At 41.1% G+C, this 21,683-nt stretch overlaps 1 protein-coding gene across 4 annotated transcripts in view; it reads right to left on the bottom strand.

The window, feature by feature from the left end:
* The window catches only part of furina (furin (paired basic amino acid cleaving enzyme) a), a 108,409-nt gene continuing 86,726 nt past the window's right edge, over nt 1–21,683 (bottom strand). For all 4 annotated transcript variants that reach the window (XM_042506114.2, XM_042506193.2, XM_042506034.2 and 1 more), the window contains exons 8-16: nt 20,611–20,783; nt 19,199–19,411; nt 15,771–15,871; nt 14,477–14,580; nt 14,123–14,240; nt 9,053–9,232; nt 8,842–8,966; nt 6,797–6,919; nt 1–5,136 (exon numbers count right to left, since the gene is read on the bottom strand). In XM_042506114.2, coding sequence (XP_042362048.1) covers nt 4,529–5,136; nt 6,797–6,919; nt 8,842–8,966; nt 9,053–9,232; nt 14,123–14,240; nt 14,477–14,580; nt 15,771–15,871; nt 19,199–19,411; nt 20,611–20,783 — 1,745 coding nt within the window. In that variant the 3' untranslated portion in view covers nt 1–4,528. The remainder of the gene's footprint in view (nt 5,137–6,796; nt 6,920–8,841; nt 8,967–9,052; nt 9,233–14,122; nt 14,241–14,476; nt 14,581–15,770; nt 15,872–19,198; nt 19,412–20,610; nt 20,784–21,683) is intronic.

The raw sequence follows: 21,683 nt of genomic DNA, 5'->3' as shown, positions 1-21,683 counted from the left end.
TTCAAATTTGCATAGATCTTTATTTTTAGTAGAATCTATAATTGACATCAATTAAATAAAAAGGAGAAAAACAAGAGCAAAAAAATCTTTAAATTACAAGAAAATTACACTGCACCATTCATATAGTACAAAAATAGGCCTTATTTTAGAGTTATGTCCCATGTAAGATAGTCATTCTTGTACATTATTCATAGGTCACAAATCTGTAAGGTACTGTGTGCAGCCACAGGCCGGGAACCTCACAAAGAGGCGGGAGCAGGTCACCAGAGTTGTCTGAGGCCGCTCCACTAAACGGCCCCCGCTCCCCCATCACAAAGTGTTTCATTTATACTTGAACAAGCATGTGCACACACGGACGCACGCAGATCTGATTCAGCCCTTAAGTTAATGGAGATGGGATACATTCTACCTCCTCCCTCCACAGCTGCTGAACATACAGGGTGTCACCGCAGATCTCCAAAAAAAAAAAAAACCCAAAAACAACCCAACCTAAAAGCAGAGATGACAGAATGATGTCAACCAAACACTTTGAGTGAAGGGGGTCGATGGACTGTGACAACCTGAAAGCAACACGTCGTAACACTAAACAGACAGCATTAAAATGATTGTCTTTGGTTATGCCAAAGATATTGCTCCTATTAACTCCATCCGACTTCATATTGATCACTTCAGACTACATCCTAAGGCAGGACTGAAGCAACATCGAGCTCCACGTGAAACAAATCAGCTGTATAAAGAAAAAAGCCTCCATCGTTCCCATGAGCGAGTCTCTTCTTTATAGCCAGAAGAGACTATTTGCAACAAGCAGCCAGATTTCTTTTTTTTTTTTTTGTAACATTCCTGTTACTTTCTACATTAAAAGGCTTCACACTTTAGTGCCAATGAAGTGGCAGCCTTATGATGATGAGCTGCTTTCTGGCACAATTAGAGAACCTCTTCTTTTTTAGTGTGTAGTTTCCATCACATTCTTGCCGAGAAAGAAGTGAGCTGGCTGCTAATGGTTTTTCAGCAGCTCCCTGTGCTTTGGAAGCACCAGCTACTTAATGCTGCCCGCATTCATGATTTTCTTAAAAGTTGAACACTTGAATGCACAAAGCTCTGAGTTCATCAGTTTAAAGTTTTCTGAGTTTTCAAGCTGTAGAGAATACAACATCAAGCTAATATGAATAAATCATTTTGTGTGTGTGCACTCGAGGGGCCACAGAAACTTGTCTGAACACCCCCGAAGTGTTGCACTTTAGGAGAAACTTTTATTTTCCCCGGAGGTGATACAAGTCTTTTGTAAGGGGTGATGCACAATGGACAATGTTGATGAGACTGAGCATCAATACTGATAGCAACAAATTGGTTCTTCTTAAGAAGCAAACGCTTCGCATCCAGGGTTTCAGAAAATAGTTTGGGGAAGAAATTTCGGTGCCGCATAAGCCCATTATCTGTTGTTTACACACTTCACACCGAGCTGGGGAGTCAATAAGATTTTGTGGCTGAAGTCTGAGGCTGTAGTTATTACATTTTTAAATTAGCACCCCCCTTAAACCGGGGCTAATCGAAGCCTAAATGGCAGTAGGCACTAATGCGCATCACACAAAGCAATGCAGCACACACTCTGCAGTCACATTAGCTTTGTTCCAGGGCACTTTCTCTAAATCCACAATCTCGGGTTGGTTTCCAGTTTAGTGCTTCCTGGCTGAAACTGCAGCGATAAGCCAAATGTGCTACACCTGCACAGGCCATCTGAGATGAATTAGGCGTCCTGGCTCAGCGCTGTGTCTGCAAGCATATGTACCAATCTCTCTCCATCCTTTTGAACAGGATGTTTGAGGATATTGGTTCTTTATTCTTTTTCTTTCTGAACAATTTGCAATTTAAATCACATTCAGCTCTAAATATTTATGAACGATACCAACCGAAGAAAAACTTTTCCAAACACTACTGGTTAAATTAAAATTGATTAGTTTTGTGTGCTTCTGCACGTTCTCGCCCTCAAAACAAGGACATGATTTGATTGTCAGTGACATGAACTTATGAACACAGAGGTCTTCACCCTTGATGGAGCCGTCTGGGTGGAGACTATGAGAGATGAGGCAAACAAACTCCTCTATCAATTTCAAGTTGATTGAGATCTTTAAATGCAGGCCAACAAGATCTACGGACAATCCTTCGACCCATTCTATTTTCAATAACAGGTTTTAAAGTCGAGGTGTGACGGCCCATGAATGCTGATCCTAAAGGTAATAAATTTTCGGAGAGATAGGAGATTCAGCAGACTTGAATTTACAGCAATTTTACAGTTTCTGAATTGCTTGTTTCTCCTCTAAAACATAAATTTGACTTACATGCTTATTCTCCTAAATCTTTCTCCGACAAGCGTTTTCATGTCTGACCTACATATAATTTGACCTCTATAATCATTTAACAGCTCCTCTGACGGTGTACGAAACCTCGCTGAATGATACGAGAGGTAGATTTTAAAGGAAAGGATGAGCAGCTGCGGTTTTGTATGCATGTTATCGCCATGACAACCTCTCTCAGCAGGCGCTGCCATTTTGTACTGAAAATGAAAAAAAAAAACCCAACAAAATTTCAGTATAGTAAAAAAGGAGATCAATGGATTCAAAGTGGCTACACTGGGTTAAATCATAAGATGCACATTTTAGATGATAACCAGCCCGAGAGAAAAGGAATCACTTTAAAACAATCTTCCCTAAAGGTATGATTAAAATCTCTCAGAATAAATAGTTGCTGAAGTATCATTCAGAATATAATTAATTGGCAAGTACGCTGAAGAGATAATCTGAAATTCAGATTAGATGAGGACTGGAGGGTGAGTGCAGAGACACTGATGAGATGTGGCGTGTCTATGCGGGATTTCTAAACAGCATTTAAGATTTGAAGAGACTGCGAGGCGAAGGAGGAAAGGAAACCTTCGCTTCAGAGGGCAGATAAACATTCCTCGATCTCACGAGCAGTAAAATAACTCACACACGCACACACTTACAAAGTTTTAGCCGTAATGATATGTGGTGCGTCTAACGTACGTTTGTAGTGCTGATGTGCTCTGACAAAAGGGAAAGCCTCAATGTATTGTAACTGCGTCTTCTGTCAATGAATCAATCACAGGTAACTCAACACCTGCCAGCTGCTTTTGAGAAGCTCTTGTGCTCTGCAGTCACATATTGTTCTGGGTCCCATCAGCACTTCAGCTGCTTCTCTCTCAGCCCCGGGGATGTGAGCACATCAAACACAGAAATTAAATATCCCTGGAAGGGATTGTGCCTCAGGGTTGATCGAGTAGCCTGTGTGTGTGTTTGTTTTTCTTTGAATTCATCTTGCTTTTTTGATATCCTTCCATGAGATGGTTGGGGAGGTTATGAGCACAGGAGAATTTATAGTTTCCAAAAGTGGGATAAATTGAGTCCATCTTGAACCCCAAAAAGCTGGAGAAAGCTTTGCTAGTTGTGTGACTCACAGTTTGTTCTGCCAGAGCTGAGAGAGATCTTTCCAGACTGTGTACAATAGGAGAACTAAAGCCCCCCTTCACACCTAGAACAATAACCATACAGATAAAAAGAGACTGAAGGACAGATTTTGTTTAAAATGAATACAAAACTGTCTCATCATGAACAGAACTCAGACAGTGTATTTTGTTTCTCTGACTGGTGACACGTCATTATAAACCATTAAAGTCTGGACATCTTCTTGACAATTATTATGCTTTTGATTTGTGCGTTTTTAAATTACACCGTGACTGGCTGCAGATAAGTGGTGCATTTTGGATGCTGATGTCACTAAACGACACTTCAGAGAGAATCAATGTTTCCAAATCCGATTTCATGCCTCGTAATACATTTTTTTTTTATCTCTTTTAAGTTAAAGTACTAAATGTGACAAGACCGGCTTTAGCTTCTCTATAAAGGGCATTACACTGTTCATCAGATTTATACGCTCACATTCACACAGACACGCACGCACACACACACACAGACACACAGACACACACACACACACACACACACACACACACACACACACACACACACACACACAGACACACAGACAAACACACACACATCTCCACTCCTCACATTCAACAATCTCATCTGGCTACTGCACTGAGACTGATGGAAAGAGGGGAAAAAAAGGAGGAAATAATAATAATTTGTTTACTGTAACAAAGAGGAGCTGGAGCTGGAGGGGAAAATGGACTCTGCTCAGACAGACACTGTTAGTGATTGAGGGCAAGAAGAGGGGGAGAGCCAGTTTAATAGAAAAGCGCCCAAGTGTGAACAGAGCAAAGCTTGGGCCATCCCGAGCTCTGAGAGACAGCGGCTTCCCATCAGGTCTCCCACAGGGGATCCAGAAGCAGGACTCAGACGAGAACACGGTAAGACGGAGACAGGAGAAAAGGGATGAGAGATAAAACCAGAAAAGACTGTGAGAGGGCAGTTTACCACAGCCCTGACTTATCAGACAAATGAGGGTGAGAAGACTTTAAAAGCAGGAGAGAGGGAGGGATGTGGGGGAGGCATTAAAGAGCACTTTGTGTTTTGATAAAGGCAGTCCTCTCATTTTGGACGTCAAACTCCTCATTTTCAGAGTCTGTATTTATCCCATCATCCCCCCACACTGTCGGGATGCCGCGGTATGACACCACCCTGTTCCCCCCCAGGCTGAAACTGCCCCCGAGGCCGCCACCAGCCTCCAGAGAGGGCAGCTTGATGAGAGCGCCTGAGCGCAGCTGCAGCAGCAGGAAGATGCCAGCGAAGGTGGCGATGATGGCTATGCAGCTGAGCACGGCGATGGTGATGGGCAGCCGGGAGCTGAGCTGGATCTGCATTCCCGGGTTCCCCTGGCCCACCATGAAGCTGCCGGGGGACTCACGCATGTACTGGTTGAGGTGCAGGCAGGTGCCAGATATGGGGTCCAGGGAGCTGTGAGGGGGGCAGGACAGGCAGGCCTGCGGGCTGAGGCTGCTGCAGGTCAGGCAGGGCGGTGGGCAGGGCATGCAGGCTGGGACGGAGGCTGGTGGTATAGAGTTTCCCACTGTGTAGTTGAGCGGTTGGGAGCCCACTGAAAAGCCTGGAGGACATTCTTTCACACAGCCCTGCTGAAAGAGGTAGTGGCCGGCGTCGCACTCTGCAATACAGAGAAACAAAACTGAAGCACGAAGCTTTTACCTTTTCATATGAGTCAGACAACCCAAAAACAGAACCAGGATTCCTGCCCAGACAGGCGTGGCTCAGAGGACACAGTGGCATTGGCTGCTTTTAGTATATAAATCTCTGCTTGGGATGGCTCCTTCTTATCGGTGTACATACATGTGTAAAAACAAAACAAATGTGGCCTGTGCTCTTACAATTATATATTAACATATATTAATATTTTCTTGGTGTTGGTCCCCAGGTTTGGAAAGTACTTGGCAAAAAATCTTTTAAGTATGCTGCCCCCTCTTGTTTTTACAGGCCCTGATAAAGACTGTTAGGTGAAAGTTGCTAAGCCTATTCAATAATGGCTTTTTAACTTTTGCAAAATAGTGTGCCTTGTTGTCTTTAAGTTATGGCTACCCCCTCTTCTTGGAAATATTTACAGAAGGACCTGAAATTGTCTGAGCTGATTACTATTGAGGAAATTAAGTTCCTTTCAAAGGACCCAGAAATTAGCACTCTTGGTCAATGTGACTGCTACTCAAATTCTCACTGAAGTCAAAACTGCACATGTTTATGTATTGGACTGTTTTTTGTGCTGCATTTTAACTGGATGTATATATTTGTAACATGATAAAGCACCTTGTGTCTAACATTTCTGTGCTCATGGACCAACGAGTTGTTGAGAAAATCTGTGACAAAGTTAAGAGGCAATTTTATATCCATGTCGCCACTTTGACTTTTGTTAGAGCTACTTTTGCTTACTCAAAAAAATGATGACGAAAAAAAGTTTTGCAATTTAAATGCTGAGTGCAGCATGTTTTAAGTCAACAGAGCTGTTTCCATATGCAGCAGGTCCAGATGCAGACCATTGCCTATAATGGCAATTAACAGGCTGTGGGTGCTGAGGGTAACAGAGCTGAAACAGGAGTGTGAGCCAACAGAAAGAGGGAAATCTAATTTACTGCGGGGCCTTGTCAACTTGTTCAGAAACAGAGGGAAACTAGAGCTGTGAGCCTAGAGTCGGAGAGCATCGTTTAACACATGATACATGATAATGATAACATATGATACAATAATCAAATGTATGATAATTAAATTCTGTTCACTCTTTAATGACTCTGTGGATGATCTCATGTGTCGGTGTGTAGGTACATCCGACAGCCTGTAGGGGTCAGACAGTCACTGTTTCAGACAACATGTAGGTGGACTTCACACTGTGATGTGCTCACTCAGTAGTATCTTGAGACCTTGCCTATAGCAGCATTTAGATGAGGTTAGGGAAGGCAGTATGGACGCTATTAAATTCATATGAGGTTATTAAAAAGGGACCTGCAGTAAAATGTTATTTGATCCCATCAGAAGTTAGATCTTCATTTCAAATTGATACTGATGCAAATGCTCTGTGACGTTTGCAGGAAGAGTTTGAATAAGCTAATTTCAAACGAGCGTGCCAAAAGCTGACGTAGAGGCGTGTGCTGCAAACGGAGGCAGCTGAGCACACATGGGACAATATTTCATCCTGCTCACCTCACACGCTGCTTCACTTGTCACATCTCAACATGACTCAGTAATTACACAGCCCCCTCTCGGCTGTTGTGACAGTAACTTCCTGTGTGGAACAAACTGGGGACAAGAGATACCAGTCTCACCGATGCATATCTGCCTCAGGTCCAGGGTCTTACAGTTGTTGTTGCCAGGCTGAGCCTTGTCACAGGAGCTGGAAGAAGCTGAGCCAGTGCCGTACAGCACCAGGATGAACTGGGTCAGAGTGCCTGAGCAGAGAGACAGAGGAGATAGAAGACTGAAATTAAGTGGGAGACAAAGTGGGCCTGTCAAAAACAGTAAGGCTCTGGCACTCCCTGGGGTGGATTTCGTAAATGTATCCTCTTCTCATTGTCGAGTAGACTCTTGGATTTTCTGCATAAAGTGACAGAAAATGACTCCTTGAAATGAGGCGCAATTTAAAGACAGCATGATTTCACTCTGTGCCTAATATGAGTGTTATAAAGTGCACATCTCCAAAGAAGCATTCAAGTGTGGGGACTTATGAGAGGTTTCACTTTAGTAAATCACTTCTCGCTGAGGAGGGAGGTGTGAGGCGTTTATCAAGATCTGTTTTCTGGGGTTTTCTTGGCCTCTGAATGCTGTGGGTGGCCCTGATAAGTCCAGATGCAGACGGCTGTTGGTGGATGATCCAAGTGCAAACAGAAAGAGTGAAGTATTCACTCCACTGCTTTATCACACTCGCTGCTATAAGAAAACTGATTGCTGCAGAGCTGTACAGAGTCAGCTTCACAGTGCCTATAAAGAAAACAAAGACACAGACACTTGATCTCTAATCTCCTGCCACTGAATCCTAAACCCTGGAGCCAGACTCAACAGATTAATGCACGTGTTGAATAGCTTCCATGAAAGGTCATTCTGGTGGCCTGGTGGTTAAGATGCACACCACGAGACCACAACACCCCCTGTTTTATTCCACTGTCCTCTCGCATTTCCTGTTTGTGTATATATATATATATATATATATATATATATATATATATATATATATATACACACACATACAATATATATACATACACATGTACATATATACATGTTTTTATAAAGTCACTTAAAACTAGTTTATATTAAAACATTACATGCTTCCAATAATTATCCCAAAAAAAGATATCAGCATAATATTGCTGTTAACTTGGCATATGAGAATCAGAGTTTAGTGTTCTGCTTTATGTCTTTTTTTAATGGCCAATTATGTACTTAGTAGGCTTGGGCAGTATCTATTTTTGTCTAAACCTTCATACCTTTATGTCATTTCAGTATTTTTGTAATAAAAATAAAACAAAAACGTCAAAGCAGCTGCTTGTGATAGAAGATAGTTTAGCATGTATGCCACTGTCTAGCAGCAATGCAGTGTTTCTAATATGCAGTTATTCTAATCAGACATGTCTTGATGGGTTTCAATAATTATGGCTCATAGAATAATGAATAGATAGGGAATAAGCGTCCCTCTTGGTGGAGAACCCGCTAATACTTGTAGCCATGACTGATACAGATATAGCAGTGGGCTGAAGGGAGATGATGTCTTGAATAAAATTATGTGGCTAATAAACTGCTTTTGAGGTTGTAAAAAGTATTATCAAATAAAGTAAGATACTAACAGCAGATACTCCCAAACAAGGGAAGAGGCATTTTTTCTCAAGTCCTGTAACGTTATCCCCACCACTCGCAGTCACCATCTTTCTCAGCTCAGCTGTCTGTTCCACCAGTAGAGACTGACCTCTGGTGGTGTGTGCTGTGCACTACATCGCCTGCATACATCATCTCCGTATCAGTTCAACTGAAAGCGCAGCATATGCTTTAATAATGGTATAAAATAATCATATATTTGACCACATTTTTAGGTCAGTTGGACAAAACAGCATAAGTGTTACATGAAGATAATAATGGGCATCTTTAACTATTTTCTGACATTTTACTGTAAAAAACAAACAAACAACAATTAGTCAATTAATCAGATGAAAAGTCCACAAATTGAAACAATAAGGAAAACAATCATTAGTTGAAATCCTATTTCAAATATGGCCAAAGGGTGGATAAACTCACACAGTACCACATTCTAGATGTAAACAAAAAAAAATGCAGGCAAATCCACCAAAATGTTAATTTCTAAATAACAAACATGCTTTACCATAGTCACTGGCACCGGCCACGTTCTCAATCTCCAGCGTCCATGCACCAGCAGGGTTCTCATCCCAGGAGTGGGTGGTCATGAAGGCCCAGTCGTTAAAACCCTCGGATGAGTAGTCATGAGGCCTGCAGGAAAAAGCAATAAGTGTAAACTGTGTTTTCACCACCTTGTTCGGTACTGTCTGTGTATTTGCGTACTTGTGTGTTTGTACCTGGGGTGGAGCAGAGTGGAGCGGGTGCCGGCAGGACTAATGAGGTGGATCGCCAGGTTTCCCCTGCGGTTGTAGGACAGGGTGAGCCGGGCCTGGACGTGCTCTAATGAGGTCACATGACTATCTGTCCCAAAGCAGGCGTCCACGCTCTTGTTAATCGACAAATGGCTGCCAATGTTCCTGTCAGACATAAGAAACGACATGTGAGGAAGACACATAAAGACAGTGGTCGTAGGTTGTGTGCTGCTGAAATCATTACTGGCTTGTTCTGCGCTCGGGATAAGCTACTCTCCAGATAACTGTGTGAGTGTGACATTTGGCTCCCGGCCAGCGTGAGAGCCTGCGAAGGGTGAAGAGTTTGTGGCCTTGAACAGGATTAGCGTCTCACAACCTGTAGCCCCAGTGTCCTCTGCGAAAAAAAGCACCTCTTTTTACTCCCTCACTTAGGCGATTATACGCATCCACAACAATTCTGAGGAGGTGGAGGAAATCGGGTTGAAGTCACACAAGGTGATCACAAAACTGTCGCGCTCCTTTAATACAAACTGCTCCAACTTTTTATGGCACCTTTGCTGCACCCTCACATGGGAACAGTCCAAAAGGTTAATTTACAGCACTTATCTCAGTGCCAACAAGTCATGCAGTGAGCGTCAACATTATTATTGTGACACAAACTGGCAGTAATGCAGCATTTCTACATTTGCATGTTCAGGCTGTTGCAATATGCATTTTGAGTCAGACAACATGAGAGAGGAAAATGGAAATGTATACAAATGGCTGCTAAACTTGATTTATCATTGCCATTTGAACACTGCGGCACACTATGATTTAAGGTCTGGAAGAAGAAAAATCGGTGCCTCTGTTGTAGGCATGGCATCTGCTTTTACAGGCACACATAGGAAAAACAGAGGGACAGATATGCTACACACCCGCAAGAGTTCAACAAGTAAATGAGAAAGAAAGAAAGAAAGAGACAAAGAATGAAAAAAAGACTTGCTTTTTTATCACCAACATTTCAGTAATAGCTGCATGTGAAAATCACCACAGTGATGATTGTTAACACTACTGCTGAAAATTAAAGTATGCCTGGAAATTAACATAACATTTCTCTGTTCAGCTCCACCAAAACAGCACAAGCTAAGAGAACAACACTCCACAAACAGTATTATTTTATTTTTTAGTTGGCTTCTGCTTAAATTTGTTTCCCCCCTGGCATGATGAAAATGCTACCAATCAAATACTTACCACATATTGGAAATCCTTCATTAAAATATTTTTAAATTAAATCTGTTCACAGCAATAATCCTGGGGAGACACAAATGTGTATTTTAATCCAGTGTTTATAAAGCTTTGCAGAACCACCAAAAATATTCTGAGAGGCAGCCAAACCCGCAGAATTGTCATTTATTTGGTGGTTAGCACGCTTAGAGTCTTTCCAAAGCATAAATCACTTTCTGAAAAGCTTTGTCGGAGCTTCCAGCTCATGTCATACTGCAGACTGCTGTAATACATAGTGTAGCAATATTTAAGACATTTAAATGTAAGACTTTTTAAGGACTGTTTTTAGACATATCTTTTTTATCCAAGTATAAGATTACTGCTTATTTTTAAAGAAATTGGTAAAAATGCATATGAACCTTGAGACGAAGGCAAAATCACCAAAAGTTACAGAATTTATCACAGCCAGAAACTGTAAAAACAGAAATTATCATTGTATTTTCAAATTTCTGATTGTCCTAGAGCATATCATGTGTTATTATACCAGTTTGTGAAAAAAAATCCATTATTTTTTAAGGTTTTTCATAACCATACGAACCCTGTATTTATCAAAATGAAGATTGACGAAGGTATAAGATTTCCTACATCAGTTATTGTATCAATGTGGTCCTGGGGGCACTGTATGGGTAACTAGCATAGAAGCAATTTTGAGTACTTTGGCAAGTATTTATACTGTATGTCTCTGTAGATAGACTTTTCTCAATATTAGAGCGATGAGATCACAAATGTGCAAGATGCAGACACGAAACAAAACAGGCATTTAGTAGACATCAATATAAACATTAAGTTTGAAGATAAGCGTGGTCCGAGTGGTGGAGTAGAAAGTAGGGAAGGGGCCATTGCCCCCTCATTTTACGCCCCTGGCTAACAACTGTTTAAAGTTGCAGGTCACAGAATTGCAGCTGAAGTAATCCTAATGCAAAATGGTCTCTAGTTATGCAAGACAATCTAAGATATTTTAAGACTTTTTAAGGACCTTCAGTCACTCTGGGTTTGTTTCTCGTTTAGAAGTCTATCAAAAGAAAGTGTGCAAACGCATCTGCAAGTCCTTCAAATTCAATGTTGAAACAATAGACAAGAAATCTCTCTCACTTACTGATTTGGAACAAAGGCTGTATGCTCACTTATTTGGTTAGACACATGCTTACAGGAGCTTTCCTGCAGATACTTCATGCTCTAAGACACAATCCATCTTCCAAATGTAAACATAACATTAGGCTAGCCAATAAGATTCAAATCAATGACCTGCACTCTCCTGCTACTCTAATATCTGTAGCCAAATCGGTCTATAATCTGAGTAACACCAACTCCAAACCCCAGAGCTCTTCATTCATCATCTAACTGTTACACATGTTAATGGCAGAGAAAGAATTGTAATTATGCTCATAATGGTGTAGTGCTGTCTTTTTCCCTGGAAATGTGTCCTTTTTGATCACACTGTCATGATTCTGTTAGATGTAATCACTGGATATAATTGACAGTGATACAGACACTGAACCCCTACCTGCCGACTTATTTCAAGTCACTGTGGATAAGCAAGTCAGCTAAACACCTAAAATGTAAATTGAATAACCTGCCTTGACTGCTGCTCCCAGACGTTCGAACCATCTGCTCTGAGCATCTCATCGCTGCAGTAAAAGAGAAAGAAACCTCAAACCCAGCAAGGGAAGTGACAGCCAGCGCATAATGAAGAGGAGATGTCAGGCTGTTTAGACTGTGACACCAGGAAGAGAAGGAATAAAATGGCTGAAGAGAAATTTACCATCTTAACAGCAATAGCAACACCCCAATTGACAAATTATTTTTGCTCTTTTAAAAGCTCCCTCTCAAGCTGAGCTGAGTGCCTGTCGCAAACATTCACACAAATACACATACACACACAACGACACGCTGCATTTCACCGGGCACACAGAGCTGAGCTGCAGATGAAGACATAACGTGTCACTGCAGCAAAGCATGACGGCTCAGTTATACAGGAGCATCTCCAACACCTGCGCTCTGATATGGACCAGTTTGATGTCAATTTCTCTTATCACTCACTGCGGCTCGAACAGCCAGTTTTTTTTATCTCATCATGGCGCTTAAATCTCAAAACACTGTATAACAATGCATTTACTGTGCAGCTCCTCTGCTATTTCTTGTAATGGTATATTGACTACTATCATATATCTTTCTGATCACATTTACCCCTGCATATTTTTATCGGTTTTATCAAACGGTTGTGTTTGATGATTACTGACCTTTGTGCTCTATATGCTGCTGCTGGTCAAGCCAGGTTTCCTTCTGAAAAGCTACATTTTTATGTCAGCAAGGCACTTTTCTGGTAAAAGGGCCCCTCCAGTGATTTAGTATTGCACTCCCATTAAGTTTGGGGACACACATGAGACAGATGAGGACAGTGAGAAGATGTCCTGATTTCTGGGTTATTTCGTCACAATTTAGAAACCTCCCAGAACAAGCCCCTTTTACACAGCCTGTTCAGGGCGGTAATGTCATGCCCTTGTGCCCCTTTGCTGCTCTTTATAAAAGGTACAATTGTGGAATGGGGGCACGGAGTTGTCTCGCCTTGATGCCTGCAGCAAAGGTAGTAACAGTGCTGAATCAATGTCTGAGCAAAAGGGACAGCCGGCAGGACAGGACAACGGATGGGATGAGTATGACGTTTTGAAGACGTGTTATGTGTGATTTAAAAAGCAGATGTCAGCAGTTAGCAGCTAATCAAGGAAGAAGAACAGTGGCCAAAGATGTCTGCAAATTGTGGAAACAATGAGGTCAGGGAGCTCCTTACCCTCTGAGCAGAGGATGAGATCAACAGCTATATGACAGGGACGGTAAATTGTCGTTATTTGCCATGTTGTGCTATTACTGTTGTCTAAAAAATCGCTACAGATGCGTATACTATATGTCACCCTTGAGACTGTTGTGTTACACGTCATGCCTGTCACGGCTTTTTGGCCTCTGCAATGCGGGCATGCTGTCTTAAATCAAACACCAGGGTGGTAAAATGCCACTGCTGTTTGGTTCTTGCTGTAAAAATAAAAAAGTGGTGTAAACTTCGTAGCGGACCTATAGAGCAATCTCTGTGTAAAAGAGTCTGCTGTTGCTTTTCTACAGCTTTTCGAAAAATCTAAATAGTCCCCAACATGGCAAGTTTATGTTAAATCAGTGCAGTGCTCCTATAAGGAAAGATATAAATTATTTACAGTGTACTTAATATGAGGGTGACAATTTTGATCTGAAATCCAAAGTGCTCTTCAGAAGTGCAAAAATTAAATAATCAAAGTGAAATAATCAGTGCAACAGACTTGTATTCCAACAGTGTTTCTAAAATATACCTTCCATCTAATCCTATGAGTGTCCTGCAGCTCCTTCAGTAAACTTTACTGTTGTTCTTCTCTTTTTCTAATGCAAAATGAAGAAAACCATGGGAAGGAAGCCATGCTGATAATCATGGCATCAAACCAACAGTGAAGTTAAGTAAGTGGTATGACACAAGGATCAAAGCATTGTGGGTAAAGGTTAGGCTGTTTGCCAAGTTTGTAAAATGAAACTACCTTATAATAATGTTAGCTTGTCATAACAAGGGGACCTTCGAATGAACAGACCATTAACTCTAAAATGTACTTTAGAATTAGGCTGTGTGGGTTGCATTCAAATGAATTCAAATTACTTGTTACTTCTAATTAGTTTTAACTAGATTTTTTTTCAAGTGACAGCCGAAATAAGTGTTGACAGTTGTAATCAGGTTGTGAAGATAAATTCAGTGAGTGTGTGCGTGTGTCGTGTACTAACCTTGGCTCAAAGACCATGCCGATCACACATTTCCGCTGTGGCTTCACATTGGTCCACGTTTCTGCCAGCGCTACAATTGCACTGGCATCAAGTAGACCATATCCATATGAATGGCTAACTGCAGAGGCCGAGAGAAAAGAGGAAACAGACATGTGGATATGTTGGCCTGGAGAGAGCAGCATCCTCTCCAAACTCCAACTTTACAGACCATCTACAGTGTGTAATAAGCTTTCTCATGACCATTTCCAGGGCCTAGTTACAATTTAGTTTATTCGATGCCTAACATGTTAATGAGCCTCAAAGGCATTTGCAAACTGCAGAGGGCAAAAGAGAAGTTGGAAGGAGTTGCTGTACCTTTGCGCCCAACCCCATTGGTTCTCCAGTCGTTGGTGAGCAGGTGGGCAGGGTGAGAAGTTCGCACAACCAGATGTTGCATGTCCCTCCAGGTCAGGTTTTTACTGGAATGTGTGCATACGCAAGCACACATACACAGACACACACAGTCACATAGAGGGAGAGAAAGACACACACACACACACACACACACACACACACACACACACACACACATTCACACACACACACACAGACACACACACGCGCGCTGGCTTCAAAATCAAGTCAGGGCACTCAAACAGATCAAACAGACGCCTCTGACAATACATCCCAAAGTCTTAACCTGCAGGTAGACAACTGACTAAGTACAATGAAAAGCCAGTCACTTACTCTCCTGAATAAGAGTAAATCATCAGTCAACATGTTTTTTAACTCAATTTCTGCCCTTTGGCAAAATGTATTTATGTATTAGAGAACTTGAAAAAATGTTAAGTGATTATTCTGGCTGCAGCTACGCAGGTTTGAAGGGCCCAAATAAAAAGGGTTACAGGAGGTCACAGTTGGATTTAACTTTAAATGCATAATACGTATTGTGGATTTAGTCAAATAAAGCATGTTATTTAGTAATTTTGTTCAAAGGCTTTCTCATCAAATCTGTTCCTAATTGCAATCCTTTACCATCACTTCACTCTCTTTTCCATCAAGACTAATTACTCATTTTCAGGACTGTTCTGACGTTCATGTTTGTCCCTCCATTAGTGCTGCATGACTCGATAAGAGTGATTAGTGCCGTTTTTGTAAGTGCTCTGTAAAAGTCTGCCAGGCAGAAGGGTTAAAAAGTAATTCATAAAATGGGATAATCAAGCAGAATCGATGCATCTGTGCCAGCAATTAAAGCCTGTTCAAATATGAGAGTATTAAATATATAATGGGGCTTCTAAAAGTTTTTGTAGAAAATTATTTTACCTGTTGCCATTAAATACCATTTTGCAGTTAGGAAACTTAGGAAACTAAGGAAACTAACCACGTGCCAGAAACTGATAAGAGTGGGGCATTAATTTAAACTACTTTCTGAATATTTTAGTGTACATGCAGGTTCTGAAAATGACCAATCTTTCTCTAGAATAATTACAGCACAGTCTAATCATGAGTTTGTTCCATACAAATTATATTTTTAACATTTTTCCATAGGAGAAAAATGATTTTAATCAACAGGAGTCAGGGAAATATGCAGACTGGGAACGAGGCTGCAAAGCTTAAGAGAATTGCAAGGCTGTGCAAGACTTGGGAAAAAAAGGTGATAAGCACTTACTTGGCCTCAAGGGCAAGAGCAATGATCCCAGCAGCCAGCGGGGCGGACGCAGAGGTGCCTGTGTGGGAGTCTGTGCACTTTGATTTGAGGTCTGTAGTCACCTATGGAAGGAAGATGAACACGGGAGAGCTGAAATTGGAAAATACTTTTACAAGAACTGCTTGTGTGCCTTAACATAAAAAATACATTCACACAATATATAAACACTTGTCACCTGATAACTTGGAATTTGCCTCCTTTAAGTGAGCAAAAAACTTTATTCTCCATCACTTCTTCTCCTATTATCTTATATGTATGCGCTGGAAATCTCCAAACAGTTAAAGAAGCTGGAGCTTAACAGCAAAAAGTCCTCAGCACGGCTCCGTGGACAAGCTGGAAAATCAAAGTAGGGAAATCGTATAACTTATGCTCAACCTCTCTCAACAACTAGCAGCGAGGTGTCTTTGAGCAACACTCTTTTTAGATCAACCGCTCCAGTAGAAATCTACTCGGTGACCCACAGCAGAGGGCTGTGGTTGTACTGGGCAGCTCCCAGGAGTGAATTTCTGCAGCTGCACGAATTCAAAGCAAGGCGGTGCAGCACCGCCATGTTTGCACTCAGCATAACCTATCTTGGGAAGGATAAAGGTTACCAAACACTGCTTCGCAAAAGCCCCCACAGTATTAAGGGGAGTTCAGTCTACGTAACTGAATAAGAGAGTCAAAAATCTGTGCTGACCAATGCAGAGTCTCCAGAAACTAATCTTTTAAAGGACTAAACAGAATAATAAATGCATTGGCAGAACTGACATTAATACTCCGATTATGCATTCAGGAGCTTCCCATATCCCTCTAACTTTAAATTAAAAGAGAATGATAATATAAGTGAAAAAAAAGCCTAAACAGACATAAAGACATTCACTCCTACATAACCCCAGAGGTCCCACCCTCTCTTCTACTCCATCTCTTCATTCCCAGGTTCATGAGTGACAGCACAATTAAATGAGTGCAGCACTGAGGCATTAAGGGACCAGCCACATGTCACAGAGATGTCATAAGCTGTCCGTCCAGTTGGCCTGGCTGCTAGACTCTATGCCCGAAAAAGAAAGATTGTGTGTGTGTATGCGTGTGTGTTTGTGACAAGAATATTAAGCAGCAACAGATTGCCAGACAGAGTTTCAGCCGTTTACTATACATAATAATTTTAATGGTCCAAGACTGAATGAATGGAGAAGAAGAAAAGGAGGAAAGAGCGAAGAAGTCACGCTGTGGTTCAGACTGCAGGATCAGAATTTAACTGCAGAATCTACAGAGCTGAAACTATTAATCATTTAAGCAGTAAAGAAAAAAAAGCAACAATTCTGGCTAACAACCTCTGAGATGTGAACATTTTCTGGATAGTGTTCTGGGATAGAAAGCTGCTTCTTTGTGCTCTGGACCGACAAAGTAATTTTAAGCTACAGTATATAACTTTTTCTGCAAATATGACATAAAGTGATTGTTTATAACTGTCGCTAAATCCTAACAGTAGCACATGAGAGAGATAATCTGTGAAAAAAATCAGGTTCCTCTGCCTTCTCATTGTGCTGCTGGAGTTTTTTTTTCAGGAATCCAGCGTGGCTGACCAAAAACAACCAATTAAAGCCGGGAAGACTCTCTAACACAGTGTCAACCACTGCTCGCGCACACACTGTGCTGCCAACAAGAGCATGCACAGTTAACTGAACAAGATTGACGACAAAAAGCTTGCTTCCACTTTCACATAGGAAGACCGAAAGTCTTGGAAAAGGAGGGATGGGCAGGTTTGTTTCTCAGACATTATGTTTTTAAGGCTCAACTTGAAGCCACGCACTGAAGATATCGAGCTTGACTGAGTGAGAGCATGCACAGGGGACGGGGGCTGCACAGCCTGTGCACAAGCTGTAATTGACACTGTGTTAAGAGACTTCTTCTGGTTCTGATTGGTTGTTTTCCCTCAGGCATGGTGGATTCTTGCAAACAGAAAGAAAACCACCATAACCACCAAAAAACTATGATCTTTTTCACAGATTATTTGTCTCATGTATGACTGTCAGGATATAATAACAGCTTTAAAAATTACATCTTTTTTTTCATTTTTGCTAAAAAGTCACATTGGAATATCTTTTGACCATTTAAAAACCACAATAATCACTTTATCAAGAGAATAACTAGTAGACTAATCGATAATTAAGATAAGTTTTGAAGCTGTGTATGTACAAAATGTAAATACATTTATTAAACAGCATGATCAAGGGGTATTCCTAAAGGGTTTAGAAACATTAAAAAAACAGCAAATGAGATCAAGTATTCTTATTGTATTTTCACTACTAAACATGCCAACCAGTTTGGTTTTTTTTTGTTTTTTATTTACTATTAACACTGATCATTATGTCCAATCAGCTACCCAAGTGGACAGTAAACATATTCAATTTACAATAACATAAAAAAACAGAGAAAAGCAGTAAATCATCTCAGAATTGTCCAATTTGAGGCTGAAACAAGCCAAAGCTCTGCTTTTTCCTTTGTTTAATGACTTGAATTATTAAAGGTAGCTTGCAGAGTTTCTGAACATTAATAGTGCTCTGAAACTGGGTTTTATATTAGTGGGAGCCTGTGTAGTTTGTCTCGTGCACAAGCGCATGAATGCACAAACACTCGCACCTGGGTGAAGTGATGCCTACTACTAGTTTCACACTATTCCAGTGATCTAACTGTGGGTTAACACCCTATGAAATACAGCTATGTACCAGCAAAGGCAGAGATGATGAAGGCTGGAAGCAACTGAATATGGATGGGAAAGATTGCTAAGTTTACATGCACACTAATATTCCACTATTAGTCCAAATATGACAATATTCTGAATTTCATGCAGCTCATGTTCACAGCATATTATGTTATTAAGAATTAGGCCTTTTTTAGGTTAGCAGTTTCCAAAAAGACATGTAGGCTATGCTGCAATTAATCAGATTTTAGGAGCATATTTTGATGCAAAGAAAATGACAAATGCCACATGTTGATGTGATAAACAACACATTAGGGTACATTTATTAGAATATGCACGGCGTGTGTAAACTTGAATATTAGTGGAATATTCACTTTTTAATTTGCCATGTAAACACCTTCACAGGAATGTTGTCTTCTTCGAAATAAGAGCAAAAAACAGAATAAACAGAGTCAATGCAGATTTTAGAATGTTGTAAAAAAATGGTTTTGTAAATGTTTTAGGAGGAAGGAGATGGGTTTACCACATTTGTTAGAACTTCAGAATACAGCCTCGATAAGTGTTTGTCATTCAAATACACAAGGAAGCTATGAATCGAATCAACTTCGCCTTGGAAATAAACATCTCACCTTTTATTTTACCACAGACGTGGAAGCAGAAGCTCATGTGAGGGACACAAAGAGAATATGTGAAAGACAAAACTCACTATCTGTTTCTCGTTGAGGTTCCCCGAGCTGTAGGTAGTGGCAAGGGTGGAAGAGCAAGCCTCGCTGTACCACGGGACGTTGCCGTTCTGGGTGGAGCTGCTGATGGACAGGGTGTAGATGCTATTGGTGTAGCCGTCGCAGTTACAGCTGTCCTTTTCCCTCCCTCCGTTTCCAGAGGCCCACACAAAGATGGAGCCCAAACCACCACGGCCCTAGATGATGTACAGAACAATTCAGACAAACAGAAACCCCCCCCCAAAAAAACACCACAGATCCTTTCATTCATTCATGTTGTGGAACACCACTAAACAGAAAAGAAAAAAATCTCATTCAATCTGTAATAGGAATCCCAATTACGGGACGGCAAATTCATTTCAGGGCTCATTTCAAAAAGGGCCCATTAAAACGCAGCATACATCACGGAGGCCACTGTGGTCACTCACAGTAAATAAAAAAAAGGAACTATATGACAACAGCTCATTGTGATAAATCATCCAACCTCTCAGCCTTTGAAGTGCAATAATTTTCATCTAAGAGCCGCTTTATTGTATTGAGTGATGCCTTCTTTCTCTGCATTGATCAAACCCAGCTATGCACCACCCACACCGCCATCTGACAGCGCCGTCACTGTGGCAATTATCTTAGTAGTCAGTGTCAGTGGTTCCAATCAGCTTTATGGCACATGCCTTGAATCCAACTGCTCTATAACAAGAGTCAGTGTTAGCTGGATGGATGTGTTTATTCATGGAGTGCAGATGTGAGAGCTCCGGGTGTGATCTGTATGCTTATTAATCTGTTGACTTGTTCATTTTACATGTCTGACACGACATTAAACAAGCCGTGCCATCAAAAACCTGAATAGTTATGTGACAGCGTTGTACCTTTTTGGAAACTGTTCAGACTACTATGCTGTTAAATGCTGACAGACTAGTTCTCAAAATTAAAATCTCTATGCATTTGGAAGCCTTTGATTAGAAATGATTGTCGAATAACTCAAAGCTCCAGTAACTGTTTGATTGGATTTTTTTAAAAAAATGATTTTTTTAAACAATTAAAACTGAAAAAAGACCACATTCTGACTAACTGAAAGAGCTGAGAGATAAAAGATGAGCTGGCAGTTTAAGAAGTGCCCTTCAACTACCAATGAATATTCAAAGGAAAAACTTTTCATATGTCGTTTCTGTTAGCGCTGCTTCTATTCATTTTCCAAGATTTTCCTCCCTGGTGGCTTTTAGAGGACATTCCCTTCCATTCATAATTGTCAGGGTCAAAAATTGCTTTGTTCTTCCCGCTTGTGTCCTCTCATGCTTGAACAGTTCAATTACTGACTGCTGAAAGGAAGCCACACACAGGCAGTAAATAATTTCTGTCTCACACAAAGACACATACACACACACACACACACACACACCTCTGTAACTCCACGCAGAAAGGCTTCTTTGGCGAGTTTGGCAGGCCCGTCCACAGTTTTGCCATCATCCTCTGGGCCCCAGCTGGCACTGTAGATGTCGATGTGTTGGGGATTCAGACTGAGAGACTGAGCCTCAACCATGTCGGTCACCTCACCATCCAGCATACGCACACCTGCATCCACGTTCACACAAGCACACACCAGATGACAACACAGAAAGGTTTTCTTAGAACACACGTACCATTTCTTTATGATAACTAAAAATGTTTATAACAATAAAATACCTAAGAAACACAGAAACAATGTGATGTGAAGTTAAAGGGATACTTTCGACCAGCATTGTAACAATGCAATGTGGGTAGTATGTGTGAATGAACTGTGGTAAACTTCCCTCCATCTAACCAGTGCCTGGATATTCCTCCTTCTCCCGCTGCAAAACTTTGCTGGATGATGCCAATTTAAGCATAACACGTCATCCAGCCGAGTCTCGCTGGCTTTCTTGTGCTTTACTTCCGCATTTTCGTATTGCCCTCCACCCATGCCACCGCCACAGACACAAACAGTGTACAAGTGGACCAAGAGACAGACCTCTCTCTCACTCTAAAACTTGGACCAAAATCAGATCAAACGGTAAAGCTAGGCAGTGCTGATCAAATACAAACTAAGATTATGTTACTGTATTGTCTATTTCTCGCCTAAATTGTCTTTAGAAACACATTTTAGCTCACTGTCTAATTGAAATACAAGGTAGTTTCTTGCCAGCCAGTCACCATTGTTTCACATATGAGTTTGCATTACATAACACACAAACAGGAGCATTTATTGGTCCAGTGAAGTGCAGTGCATTCTGCTTGTTGTAGTGTTGTAGACCTCGTGAGCAAATGTGTCCCTTTTCTCTGTTTTCTTTGGTCGTGAAGGACAAATTTAAAAAATATTTGCATCTTTCTACTGCATAGACAGACTAGTTTTTTTAAAAGACCATCTTTCAAGCAGTGAAATACTTCAAGGCCTAGACGGTTGAGGCTAGCTACACACTGCCACTAGCATAACACACCTGGACTGTTGAGTTGCAC

This window comes from Plectropomus leopardus, chromosome 1 (genome assembly GCF_026936395.1).
Source record: "Plectropomus leopardus strain MGB_pleo_1.0 chromosome 1, ASM2693639v1, whole genome shotgun sequence".
Lineage (NCBI taxonomy): Eukaryota > Metazoa > Chordata > Actinopteri > Perciformes > Serranidae > Plectropomus > Plectropomus leopardus.
This window is presented reverse-complemented; position numbering and strand designations above follow the sequence as displayed.